The 14,182-nt window shown below is 40.5% G+C and overlaps 1 protein-coding gene across 1 annotated transcript in view; it reads left to right on the forward strand.

Annotated features, from left to right (window-relative positions):
• The window catches only part of LOC116310699 (transcription factor IIIB 90 kDa subunit-like), a 121,730-nt gene that overhangs the window by 38,272 nt on the left and 69,276 nt on the right, over positions 1–14,182 (forward strand). Inside the window, exons 6-10 of the mRNA XM_039603225.1 lie at positions 717–810; positions 1,022–1,148; positions 2,789–2,828; positions 3,224–3,316; positions 6,353–6,676. Of these exons, the coding sequence (XP_039459159.1) occupies positions 717–810; positions 1,022–1,148; positions 2,789–2,828; positions 3,224–3,316; positions 6,353–6,676 (678 nt within the window). The remainder of the gene's footprint in view (positions 1–716; positions 811–1,021; positions 1,149–2,788; positions 2,829–3,223; positions 3,317–6,352; positions 6,677–14,182) is intronic.

The raw sequence follows: 14,182 nt of genomic DNA on the forward strand, positions 1-14,182 counted from the left end.
ATATTTAATTACTCATCATAAATCTTTGAGAAGGAAACACTCAAATGGAAGAAGGAAAAGTTTGTTCCTAAATATGATGCAAATATCACTGTTGACGGTTTTAAACATATGCAAAAAAAAAAGTTTGTGCCAGGAGAGAGGAGTTTTTAAGTTGCGTCTTGTGATGATTTCAAGGACAAAGGGCTTGTCAATGCAAAGCGACGAATGTATTCAGCAAGGAAAACCTGCAAATCTGAAGTCGTGTGGTTTTTAAGGTAATGGCGATGAAAAATGTTTGAGAAAGTCCTCAGCGGAGCTAAAAAGCCACCACTTCACTCCTAAAGGCTGTTAGAAGTGTGCATGTGGAAGTGGAAGCACGCATCTATCTTTTAACAGGCTCTTGAGCGAGGCAAGTCTAATGACAGTTACATAACTGTTCCCCTTCAAGGCTCACACTGCAATTCATTGCATAATATTAGTGTTGTTGTTTCTCCTCCTTTTTTAATGTGGGGGTGGATTTGTTGGCTCTGAGGTGCCCCCGTCTTGTTGGCTCCTCTTCACTGTTTAAGGTGCACATCTAAAAGTGCCTAAAAACCACGAGCTCATAACATTTTTTTTAGTGTTCAGTCACATCTCGGCCTTTTCTCTAATCACACACGGACACACGTTTTGTTATTGCTTCTGTGCATATTCTGCTTTAATCTCATCCCTGTGTGTGTTTGCTTGTTTGTTTCCAGCTCTTCTTGTAGCTGCTCGTCTACATGACTTTCGGCGCACTGTCAAAGAAATAGTCAACATTGTCAAAGTGTGCGAATCCACGCTGAGGAAAAGGTGGGTGGTCAAAGTCTGCGATTTGGTAGAAAATCCCGGCTGTGGAGGCTCGAAGTTTATGGGATTTGTCTGTTTTTGCCAAAGTGAGCAGCAGAAGTTCCTTCTTTAAAAATTCTGCTGGTCCAGATGATCAGCCCAGGTTTTTAGTTGGATCTTAATTACTTTGTGCCTTCCATCTTTTTTTTTGCCTTGTGATGCCACTTTGCATTAGACTGACTGAGTTTGAGGACACGCCGACCAGCCAGCTCACCATCGAGGAGTTCATGAAGGTGGATCTGGACCAAGAGTGTGACCCGCCCTGCTACACAGCCGGACTAAAGAAGAAGAAAACCCAGCAGGTGTTTCTCCACACAAACCTCAGCCTTGAATTTACCCCAATTAATGTGCCATAGCATTAGAAACGCACATGCGCATCAATTCTGATCAACTCAATTACTCATGAAATGACCCATTCATCCCTCCACAGGGAATATTAAAATTTCATCCTTTATTATCTTGATGGTGACATACAGCCCACAGGCTTTCCCCCATAATGGATGAAGGGTATTAACCTCTAAACTAACACCATCAGTGTTCTCGGTGTCCTCACACTTTGTGGGCTCTGTAAAAGGCCATCGAGCTCTTTTTAAGGCATTGTCCCACATACTTGTTGCTTTAACACATAACAGGAGACATGCCTGATGATTTAGGGGTGAGTGTGTGTAGAATATTTCTGGTGCCCAATTTTCAGGTCTTAAATTCCTATTGGCGAGCTTCTGTGCTTAAGTAGTTTTGGGGGCTTAAAAATGCTGGAAAAAAAACTAATTTGTTTTGATAGTACGAGTATTTCACAATAGAAGTTTTACTTTGCTTTATTCCTTCTAGTAGTCTAAAGGGATTTTGCACAACAAAAAATGGACTGACCTGCAAGCAGAGCTAATGAAACTTGAGCTAACTGCATGTGACTCCCATTCATCATACATGGCGTGATGATTATTCATTGCAGAGGTCAACGTCTTCACTTTTCTGTCTAATGCCAGCCTTCAAGAGGAATCACCTCACTCTTGGGATAGCGTGACGTCTGGCCAGCCTGCCATTTGATTAAATACAACATGATTGTAAGGCTGTGCTAAGGCTGGAAAATATTACTTAAAAAAAGGCCGATGAAATGAAGTTAACATGTGAAGGTGTCGTATTGGGCTCACGATTGAAGACGACCAGCTCGTTAATCAGAGATGAAAAAGGCTTTAATTATTTGAAAGGCTGTTACTGCATTAACCCAGGTTCAGGTGAGACTTTGTACAAGGATTTATCATAATCATGATTTGAAAAATGGAATCTGAATGTCATCCATATCATTATTGTTGATATTTGATGAATGCGGTGGCGATTTCTGTTAAAAATTAGGTATCATTAAAAAGACGTGTTCCTTTCTGGAGAGGTTTGCAGCAGTTTGTTCATTCTTGGCCACAAAAACTATAAACTGAAGCTTGACAGCAGCAAATGCTCAAGTTCTTGGGTTTTTCTTTGTGGAAACATGACAGACGGTCTTCAGAGAGTCGGAGCGTACTTGTTTTTCACCTGGCTTTAACAAACAAAAGCTGTGAGATGTGGCCGAAAGTTTAAAAGTGGTAATTCTTTACTGATCTGGAGCTTTTGCCCAGTAATGAGCTGACCTTTCTCATGCCATAATGTAAAAAAGAGGAAACATTGGAGTTAATGTAAAAGCTTTCTGAAAGTACTCACAGAGTGCTGTTCTTTAGTCGAGTCTCACACCAGCAACATCAAATCAAACTAACGCACGTTATGCACCGGGGAGGAAAAAGCACTTCTGAGAGCAAAGGGTGCTGCCGTGAACCACCCCAGAGCCCTCGTGTTATAACCTTCTTTTATTCTAAGAGGTTTTATTCAGCGATCGTTTCACCCTGTAGCCACTATTAGAGAGGAAGCTACTTTCATTGTCTCATCCAAACCCTCTCTTTTCTCTCCCTCGCTGTAGCTGGAGATTGAGGTCAAGAAAAAAATGGATGACGTTGAAGGTATGAGTGTCTCCTCGCTGTCTGTTTGCCACCACAGCAACAAAGTCCTGGCTTAATTTTCTTTTATTTTGCTAGGTTTTCAGAAAAGTTAGTCTGAGTGTTGAAGATGGACATCATGTTGTTGTTGTCTTGACCTTGACTAAATGCAGATCAGTGTTGGATGTGGTTAAAGCAAAGAAAACATATATAGAGAGGACATGATTTAGGCTCCGCACAAGTTGTAATTAACCTTGCATTATGTTACACTGCTAACATATTGTGCTGTAATTATGGGACTATGAGAAATATAATTGAATGGGTTAGCTTAGAAAGCCCTAGAAAATCATGCAATCTGAGTCTTTTATGGAAGAGTTCCTTCATTTTGAGCTTTGACATTTTTTTTACACCTTCAACAGGTGAAATTGAGGAATACCAGGAAGAAATAGACGCAGAGCTCGAGAGCAGCAGACCCAAACTGAGAGGAGTGTACGCTGCCTATGCTAAGGGAGGTGAGTGATTTCAGAAGTCCTTCTCATGTCCTCAGCTGTTTATGTGCTGGGGTAAACAAGACCTTGCTCTGCTCCACGCAGGGTTTTCTGGAGGTTTGGGAGGTTTTTAATGGTGGGCCTTTCACTGACTGAACACTGCTGGTTGCTTATGTTGGCTAATGTGTTTTTTTTGCAGCAGCACTGTATGTATGGAGTGTTTTTAAAAGCCTGAGAATCCAGACAGTGTGGCCAACTAAAGTCTGATTTGTTGTCCATATTCTTCAGAGGTTGTACTCTGATATGTCAGGAGACGGGTTTGCTCTGTCGTCCTGGAGCTTTGGCTCTGTGGTAAAAAATGCAAATCCCAATTTTCACAGGGACAGTTTGAATTTGACCTTTAAGGAAATATCTTAATAGGAAATAATATCTTATACTGCTGGAAAGCCTTAAATGGTGCCACATTTGTAATAAAATCCATTGTGCAGAGTTGAGTATGTGGGTTGCGACAATGAAAAACTTGCCAAACAGCTTATTCTGATATTTGTTTGGTTTGTTTGTTGGATTGGATGATTGAAGTCTGAAGAAATGAGACATATGGGCGTTTAACAAACTGGGACCTCAGTAGCATGTGGAGGAACCATACACAGCAGCCTGGCACCACCTGATCATACTGGTCAGCAGCTTGGTCACACACTGCTGTGTCTGTAGCATTGTTACAACAAAGAAATAACTGAGCAGACACAAATGTCTTTTCTTTCTGTGCTATGTTTATTTATACTTATGTTCCCACTGTTAACTTATTACCGTTCTATAAGTTTATTTAGTTCTTTATTGGCGTCTCATTGTTGTATGATGGTGAGCAGACCACAGTGGATTTATTGTCAGGGGCCCTAGTTAAAGAGGGTTTTATATATATATTTATTTAATTATTCTCATTATATTCTTTGTATAGCTCTTAAACCTATGTTTACGGTGCATGAGTTAAGTCCGAGGTGCAGAATTAATGTTAAACATGGTATTTGAGTGACCCAGGTCTGAAAAGCCAAATATGAAGGCACTACATTCTGTACTGAAGATAAAACCATTGACCTTCGATTATAATAAAATAATAATTTAAAAAATGGCACCATGACCGGTCAGGAGCTAAGGATAGAAAAGCTGTCTCTCGGCATTTTGTCTGTTAAACAGTGTTTGAGCGTTTAGCTGCTAGTGCGGCTACTCATCTGCAAGCGAACATCTCATAGCGTGAATTCTGAACACCGAGCCGACGTGTCAGCGAATGAATGCAGCAGCAATAATAGAAGCAGCTGTTGATTTGGTTGAAGGGGACGCCCAAATTCAGATATCAGAGGGGAAACACCGCTGCGTTAATGTGCGATGACGCCTTTATTTGTCTTTCTGTCGCTCACTCGGGCAGGATGAGAACTCTGAGCTGCTGTTTGTGAAAGGCACACACAGGCCCACCCAGGAAAAATAAGACACAGCAGACTGCACTCCCTGTAGCTCTCGCCCTTTATCTCTTTCTACCTTTGGCTCTTTATCTCAGCTTCAGTCTGTCTTTCTTCCTCGCACACAAACAAGCCCCGGTATCCCTCTGTTTCCACGCAGTGGGGGGATCGCAGGGCTGTCACTGATTTCAGGCATGTTGTTCTTCCAGCTGCCGTAACGCTTTCAAATCCAGCAGCAGTTCGTTTCTTCTCAGACCGAGTTGATTTCCCGATTTGAGGTCTCAAGCCTGTGAGGGGACATTTTAATTATGGCTGATTAAAGGACACATTTTAATTAGGTAGCAGGACAGCCACAACTATGATCCCAATTACTTTGTCAGAATATGAATATTTATCACCATTCCATTTTCAGCGACTCGGGAAGCCGAATAAATTCCGTGCACTTGTGGGATTTTAGATCAGTATCTTGACCCTTTTAACTGCTGTGGCTGCATTCAGTGTGCTGGAAAATGTGGGTTTGTTTTTTTCACTAAATTATGTTTAATTTGAAAACTCTAACTATGGTGTACAATTATGCAGTCTTATTAATCTTCAGGGAATACTCAGGAGTTATGAACTACATAAAATGAAGCAAAGTAAAAGTGGGAGTTTTCTCAAGGACAGATTTTTTTTCATTGTGAGTCTGAGAATTAAACAAGTCACCTGCCGGTCATTACAGCATTATAACTGCATCGCTGTATACTGTATATGTGGCTTTAAGCTGATGCACCTGAATGGTTGTTTCAGTCGCCTTGTCCAGACACGTTTGTGTGTTTACATTTTAATAAACATGGTGACAAAAGTTAAAAGCTTAATGTGTTTAAAAAGCTTTATACTTTCAGCGTGCTGTTTCAGTCCAATTTTTGAATTATTCTTTTTCTTTAATTGTTTTTTGCAACCTTTTCTGTTAAACAGAAAAGCCGACATCCTGTTTTTTCAAACTGACCAGGCCACAATGACAAAAACAACAAAATATAAAACTTAACAAAAATATATCAGTTCGGTGACTTTTTTGACACACGTTTACTGTATGTATTACTATAATATATGCAAGAAACATGGCAAGCTATTTGCTAGCTGCATTTTTAGGTTGCACTTTTAATTTTGCATTTTGTGAGTATTTGCAATTTGCCAAACCTCAGACCAGTTGTTTACATTTCATCTTCACTGTTTAGATTTAATAATCAAGCACCACCAGGTAACCTCAGTGCCTGGAGGAAACACAGTTGCCACTCTTAGCCAGCTAGTATTGGGTACCCTGCGCACCCAAGATGGCAACAATTGCAAGTGAGACATGTAGCATGTTTCACGATCTTGTTTTGCTTTTCACACATTTTGAACAAAGAGGAGGAACTTAGTAAAATGACCATTTTGTAGAAACCCTTTTTAAACGAGCCATATTCATTTGTTCTTTTTTCTAATTGTACTGTCATGAACTGTAACATTTAGCTCGCTAACTGAGGCCTGACCTTTGAGTTGCTTTTGGTTTATGTAGCCTAGCTTAGCATAAAGACTTTGCACACAAAGTCCTAAATTAATGACACGTCACCACGTTTGTCCTGCTCCACAGATTTGGAAAATGATGACGAAAACGACCTTCTCTCCATTTCATCGAAGCTGGAGGACGACGAGGAACCAGAAGACGAAGATGAGCTTCGAGCTGTGGCCAAGCACTTTGGCAAAGACCTTAACGAGCTCACACTGGAGGCTCTGATAAAACTGGAGCAGAAGAGACCAGAAGACGAGGAGGGGGACCAGGAGCAAGAGGATGACGGGGACTTCCCACAGCGAAAAGCCCCATCGCTGGCGTTCCTCCTGGGATCGATGCCCTCATCAGCCACACTGGGCCTCTCAGAGTCCATCAGCAGCTGTGTCACAGACGAGAAGGAGAACAGTAAGTACAAGTTATTTATCAGCTTGGAATAACTCCATCCTTTTTATTTATTTATTTGCGACATCGGAAATGAGATTATTGCTGATTTCTGTTATAATCTCATTTGTTTGTCGTGTCAAGTTTCGTCTCCGACCAACATTTTAGATTTATTTTCTTAAACCTTATTTGTTCCTGCCTCGTTACACTGTTGCATTTAATGTGCCATAAAAATGATCCAAGACAAATAGAAGCTTAATAAACCCTGACTGTGCAAACAGTAGTTTAAAAAGCAATTTGAAGACGGCGGTGCGTTTAAGACGAGATGTCAGGCGTTATATCGTCTGCTTCAGCAAACGTCTTTATAAAAGCAGGTGTACCCTTGAGAATGATCTGATTCTGAGTGCTGCAGTGATACCATTCATCCTTGTGTCTCGTACGTTCAGTATCACCATAATAATCCATAATCATGTTAAAGGATGCTCTCTCAGGTTTAATTGTAGTAATTAACTGGGCTCTATGAATGAAATAGGCTGTGCTGTGTTTGAAATGTCTCCTGTTCTGCGTTACCTTTTCTTTTCGAATGTGTAGGAGATGTGTTTGCTATACGTCTGAACCCTCGAGGCCACTGTAGATCAAAAATGTGCATGTTGTTGTAGTTTTTTGTTTATTTGAGGGACTTTGAACCATTTTTTTCCAGAAATGACATTTAAACATGTTTATTTGGATAATTTTGTATTCATGATTTTCATTTTTGAGTCATGCCTGTTATTTTTTCTTATGTTTATTTTTATAAGTGATATTAAGCCAAGTAGTCTCCTGGTCTCTTCTGACACTTCTAGTCATCATCTGCATTGTCACAGTCTGGCTGAGGCAGACTGTATGGAGTGAGGAAGAGGAGCCAAGTGCAGACATGCAAAACGATAACTTGACTTTTAACAGAAAGCAATATATTTATAGTGGATGATGAATAAGTACAAAACAAAAGGCAAAATCAATGACAACGCTAAACAAAACCCTAAACTGGGAGGAAAGTAACATGAAAAAACCTTAAACATGCAAACCTGACAAGAATACGTGAATACCTGGAAACATGACGTGAACTTAGCAGACGACCTGAACACGAATGACTGGAAACACACAGACTAAATGCACACATGAGGTGATCAGGGGGAGTGGAAACACACGGGGAAACAGCTGATAAGAATGAACGTAATGACATCACAGGGGGAGAGTAAAACCAAACACACTGCACGTAGGAACACAAGACCTCTTCAAAATAAAACAGGAAACATAATGAGACGCAGACATGACAATAAGAACTTGACAACACAAAACACGCAGGTATGAAACACATGAAGGTGAGGGAGACTTAACACAGGGGTTGAAGACACAAGGGGGATCTAATAACAACGAACTATAATGGCGACCTAGGCATAATAGGAATGAACTTGTATAAAAATAAACTAAAACTCAAAACGCTGGGTCAAAAGACCGAGGACCGTGACAGCATGTATACTCCAAATTGAACTTTTTGCTTTTTTCCCCTCGTTGACACGTAAACTTTTCCACCTTTAGTTCAGCATGAAAACTTGAAATAATTTCATACAGAGGCCACCACTTTATTTTTGCATCTGCTGTTTAGAAAGAATGAAGTCTGTGCAACTTGTCTGTGTTATAAAGTCTTTCACATGTAAACGTCTGGTTCAGCTGGAGGTCTCTTCCTTTTAAAAGGGAGTTTTTCCTTCCCACTCTTGCCAAGCACTTCCTCAAAGGGGGTCATTTGATTGTTGGGGTTTTCGCTCGATCATTGTAGGGTCTTTACCTTACAATATAAACCTTGTTGCAAATGTTGTTGTGATTTAATGCTATATAAATAAAATTGAATAGAATTAAAACTAAACTACTCGAGTGTTCTCCAGTATTCATGAAAAAAGAGCCAACAGATCTGATTACACCCTCAGTCAATTTGACTTATTAACAGTTTCAAAAATAAACCATTACAGGAATCTATCATACATTGTGTGTAATTACTTAATTACACGAGTAGGATGCACTGCACCCCCACCCCTTCTTAGCTGGGTGCACAGAGGTGTTGATGGATGCAGTGTAATGGTGCCATGATGCTGCATCTGTTCTGATGTAAAAGCCTGTTTTTACAGCTCTGAATGGGAGGACGGGGGAGTCATGAGAGGCTAAGGGTGGAAGGTGAAGAGTTTTGATTGACTGGGGGGAGGTAAGAGAGGTAATGATGTGGCTTTATGCTCAGAGAACATCATGCACCTTAAAGGTCAGAAGGTTTGAATCTCAGCAGAAGCCTTTTTGTGACCATAAATATTGACCTAGGTCCCCTTTAAAAGTCATTTCTGAGACTTTTTTTCGACAAATGCTCTTAAATTTTTACGTTTATTTCCCTGAACAGCACTTAAGACCAAGTGCCCTTTAAATGTCAGCTTTTGGTGGGGCCAAAGAGGATAGCCAACTGTCTGTGATTCATATTGTTAAGAATAGGGATTGACCAAAGGGTTGTAACATACAAAAAAATCATGGCTTGATATTCACCTTTGTTTTGAAATTGTGGCTTGATATAGTAGGAAAAGCAAAATAAATGTGTAAATTATGTTTTATTTTGAAAACTTAACACTTGGCTCAGTGATGGAGTAGTTGGTAAATTAACCTTGGGTGTTAAAGAGCCCCGATTCAAGAGTGGGACGGGACACAAACACGGTCTAACTATTGCACTACAAGTGTCTGTCTGGCCTGGATAAATGGGAAGGTTACATTGGGAATGCCATCCGGTGTAAAATCTGTACCCAATCAACAGATCCATCCTGATGAGGAGGAATTAAAGGAGCAGCCAAAAGTACCTTGAAAACTGAAAACCGTAAAAAAGAATGTGGTTGGCCATAATGCTTAATGTAATAGTTAAGGGAATCAAATACTGCTCTTAAAAAAGAAACAAAACAAAACAAGACTTACTTGGCTTGAACTACTTGGCCCAAATTGTCCATCTAGACTGTTTTGGTGTGCGAGGCTGGTTTGTGAGATATTGACTGTAGACATGTTGATCTTCTCTCAAATGTAATGAAACTAAATGGTCTTTGCCTTGAGGCACTCAGAACTCAGAAGCACTATAAGTCTTTCCAGAAATTTCAACCCTGTTGGGAAAAAAATCCATAAACCTTGTTGTGTACTTTTATGTATGAAGTTTTCTTACTACCAAACTCCAATCGGCATGAATGAAAGGGTCTGTTCATTTAGAGAGGCTTGTTGTGCTTTTCTCCAAAACTGGACAACTCGGCACGAAACAATCTAGCTGGAAAAAAAGCTTCTTGAGCAAAAGGGAGTGTTAAACTTTACAGTGGACTTTCCCTTTAAATGAAACATTAAAGTCAGCAGGGCAAATACAGTTTTAGCTTGTAAAGATGGGAACACCAAGTGGGAACCTCCACGGCCGAACAAATGAAGTGCCAAAAACTACAGCTCCACTAACTCACACTTGAGACAGTCAGTCCTTAGAGTTAAAATACCCAACTTTACAGCTCTGAAGAGTTGGTCGGCCTCTATGGATAGTTTCTCATAGCAACCATGCTATGTACATGTACACTGAAAATAAGGGGCTATTCTATTCTGTGGAGCTGACTGCCACTGCTTCCTTCCACTGGTGTTTAGCAAGTGATCAGCATCGGGAATCACTAAACTGGACCCCTTTGACAGTATGTACTATAGGTTAGAAATATATTCTTGAATTCTTTCTTGAAATAAAATGCTGCATTTAGATCTAATTTCATGGTGGATATGCTTATCTCTTAGTCTGTCAGTAACACTGTCCTCCTCTCTCTTAGGACACACTCATCTTGGTCAAATGAACTGAATAATTATAATAATTATTCATGAATAATGATTTGGAACATGTTACATTTTTATTCAGTGCAAACTCCACTTAAGTAGCCATTAAATCACGGGATGCAAGTTAACGTGCAAGATTCATGAAGATCGCACGTCTGCCATTTTAAAAGCTAATCATGCTAGCACGATAGCATTCAAGTCTGAAATTTAAGGAGACATCTGACGGATGAACATCTGCACAAAACTCATGTTTTTCAGATGTTTTTCCATCTGGGCTCAATTGGAGCACTGACGGAGCTTCAACACCATCTGTACTGTTAGACTGAAGAGTAGGCTTATTGTACAGTCAGCAGTTCTCTGTGTTGGTAGATATAAGTAACTTTAGAGATCTAATATTTCAGCTTGAACAAAACAATTTCAACACTTTTCATCACCCTGTTTTGATACTTCTACATCAGTGAGATTTTTTCTCTCTATTTTTATTTTTTCACAATACATCCTTTAAGCATTAAATTGCAAAAAAGTGGAAAAATGCCTGATGTAGCAAATATGTTACAAATTAAAGTTCATGTAAGAAAAATATATTTAATTCTTTTCTTGTGACTTTTCAGAGGGTTCAGAGCATGAACTCTATTTTCATGAAAATGAAATGGCAGCTATTTCATGGTTCAGGCTTTTTCATGGTTAATGGAGAAGATTAATTAACAAAAAGATGATTTTTTTTTTTTTTTTTTTTTTAACATTTTCTAAGAATTTCGTCCGTGGTTGGTAAGCCACAAGCTTTAGTGAAACATGGCCCATTTTCAGAAATGTGGAGAAGACTCCACTACATGTCTGAAATGTAAATGAAGTGCCTGTGTGGCTGTGATACATCAAGATTATCACCTTAAACACATGAACACAATCTGAATATTTGTGGTTCATGAGAAGGTCTCCTTAGCTTGGGTCAAACCAGCCATTAACCTGATGAAGACGTCCCCAATAATCCCACTGATGTCATCCTGTCGTGGGGAAATCTGCGACTGTGGTGAAGGTTCAGAGTGAGAAAAGCCACAACTGCAGTGACTTACAGCGCTCTGAATCACAAGCTCTTATGTTAATTGTAAATGTGTCTCCGTTTTTATTGGCTTTGTTATGGAGTGACGTTAGTTTGAGTCATCTTACTCGATTATTGTATGGTGAGGCTCATCGGATGTGGCCATGAATGACAAAGTTGCCATTAAAAATGAAAAATGGGGCATGATTGAAGGGTTTAATGGTTGGCTGGTGGGAGTGGAGGCTGACCTCAGCGGGGAGCTGTGTGATTACAGGGGAGGCGTTCAGTCCCTGGGGTCTGTGTCCTTCTTTCGGGTTACTCTGGAGGTTTAAATACTTTAACAGTGTTACAAACCATCATTTATGGCAGCGGTTTTCAGACTTGATTTGACTCTTACACAAGATCCGCGCAAAAATTAGTGTGTTTTTGCTGTTTGTGTATCGTTTTCTGTCCCTGTTTCTGCTTCCACAGGTGACCTTATTTAATCATGTGATTTGCAAAAACAAAATAAACTTAACCTCCACCATGTTTACTGTGCTGCTGTTGGATTTAAAAATACTGCCTGAAAGCGACCTGTCATGCATTTACTCTGTAATTAGTCTAATTAGTATAATTTTGTGATGCCATTGAGATACAGCGAAAGGGAGGGGAAAAAACATCCTGATTTCTGGGTTTCGGGTGTTTGCCAATGTTTGACACGGTTTAGATGTATGTGTGACTGCTGCGTGTAGACTTACATACACAAATGTGACGTAATTACTGTGTTAGCTGAAGGCTCTCCATCATGTAGCTCTTTGTTTTTGTTTGGAGGCCTGTTACTTAGAGGTGGACACACACAGAGGTTCTGTGAATGCAGGCTGGTCCTGGTTCATCTGAGGCTTTGGCTAATTGGGTGGATACAGGAGGGGCTGCATGAGCGTTGTGGACCCCCCTTCCCCCTCCCCCTGCTGCAGAACCTCAATCTTTGAAGTATTAAGTGGACAGGGTACCTTGTCATTAGGACCGAGCCTTTCATCTGCACACTCCAGTGTGTATGTGTGTAGTTTTTGTGGACATTGTTAGTGGAGGGCAGGGCACGGCAGGAAGTGAAAGGGTGTAATTTTGGATTCACTCGGGAAAAGGGAAACGGCAAAGGAAACAAAGTAAAAAGAAAACGGAGATGGTCTGGAACAAAGTCACCAGTTGATCTTTTTAGTTTTATGGTAGATGGAGATACAGAGCATGGATTTGGTTGTGTACTTACCAGCATTGCAGTGGGAAATTGTTTTTTTTTCCTTGTTAGTTTTTAGAATCCCACTTTGGTTGTCAGTGATTCCATATATTGACAGTGTGTAACTCACAGCATGAGCCAAAAGCTCAGGCTCTAAATACCACTGTATGATGTCAGAGGGGTCATCTCAGCCATACAGCTCTGGCTGTGAGCACAGAAGCCCCGCCCACCTACCGTTTGGCATGGCAGCCAGTCTAAAGAAAAATGGCTTTAAGGGAGAGAGAAGCTGAAATGGCTTTTTTTTGTTGAGACAATCTGTCTTATTATAGGATTATTTTGTAAAGCTACTCTTGTAAAAACCGTACGATGAAAACGGAGAGCTGGAAGTTATCATCATAGGTCACCTTTAAAATTGGTACATATAGCAAAAAAGCCAGCCTACTTACAGAGAAAATATATTCAGAGTTTTGTCAAGCCCTAAGAAAGAAATCTGAGGTTTTTTACGCTTTTCCCAGACATCTCAAAGAACGAAAAAGTAGAAAATAAATCTTCAGCTGGCTAAACTGTCTTGCTCTGACCTATCCACACAAATACAATACAGGCTACCAATTCTTATTATTGGGTATTTAACCTACAGGCCAGTGCGGTAGAGCACTCTGGGGGGGAGAAAAAAGGACAAAGTGCTAAGTCGGACCCTGTCCTAAAGAACCTTACAAGTGCCTGACCTCTGAGAGTTTCCAGGACTTTTCTTTCAGTGGTGTGGCAGGGGGAACTGCAGGACATCATAATAATTGGCAGAAATAAATTGTGTGGAAAATTGGCCCTGTGCCTTACTGATGTACTTTATTACATGAAAAGTAGCAGAGCACAAGAGCCTGCAAATGGGTTTGTGTTGAACAACTGTTTTTTAAAGCGATGAAACAAGTGTTTGGGCCTATTACTCGAGTAAAAGTAAAAAGATTCAGTATAGAAGTATGTTTAAACTCCCTCATGTAAAAGTTCTCATTAACCATGTGCAATCATGAGCTCGTGCAAACAACAGAAGAGTTTCCTTCTGTGAGAGTATGAGTGCTCCATCCATTTGTGTTACTGAAAGGGAGGTGGCAGCCTTCCTAGTTAAACTCCATTCTGCCTCTCCTCTTGTTTCACCCCTCTCCGTCACTGACAGCCTGTCGGAGTTATGGCATTTTCATTAACTTGTGCTATCCGAGGACAAAGTGAGCCCGAGAGCAGCCTGGCTGACCAGCAAATGCGCCGGCAGAAGGAACGTGACTCCAGCACCCCCCGATGACTTTGTCACATTCGCCCGTAGCCGAGGTCTTCGGGGAACTCTGACCTGCACCATTAGAGGCAGCATTGATTGAGGCACACTGTTTTCAGCGGAGCACTTAGTTCAATCAATGACGTGTGCCCTGACCTTAACTACCTCAGTGAG

The sequence above is a fragment of the Oreochromis aureus genome, linkage group 19 (genome assembly GCF_013358895.1).
Source record: "Oreochromis aureus strain Israel breed Guangdong linkage group 19, ZZ_aureus, whole genome shotgun sequence".
Taxonomy (NCBI): Eukaryota; Metazoa; Chordata; class Actinopteri; order Cichliformes; family Cichlidae; genus Oreochromis; species Oreochromis aureus.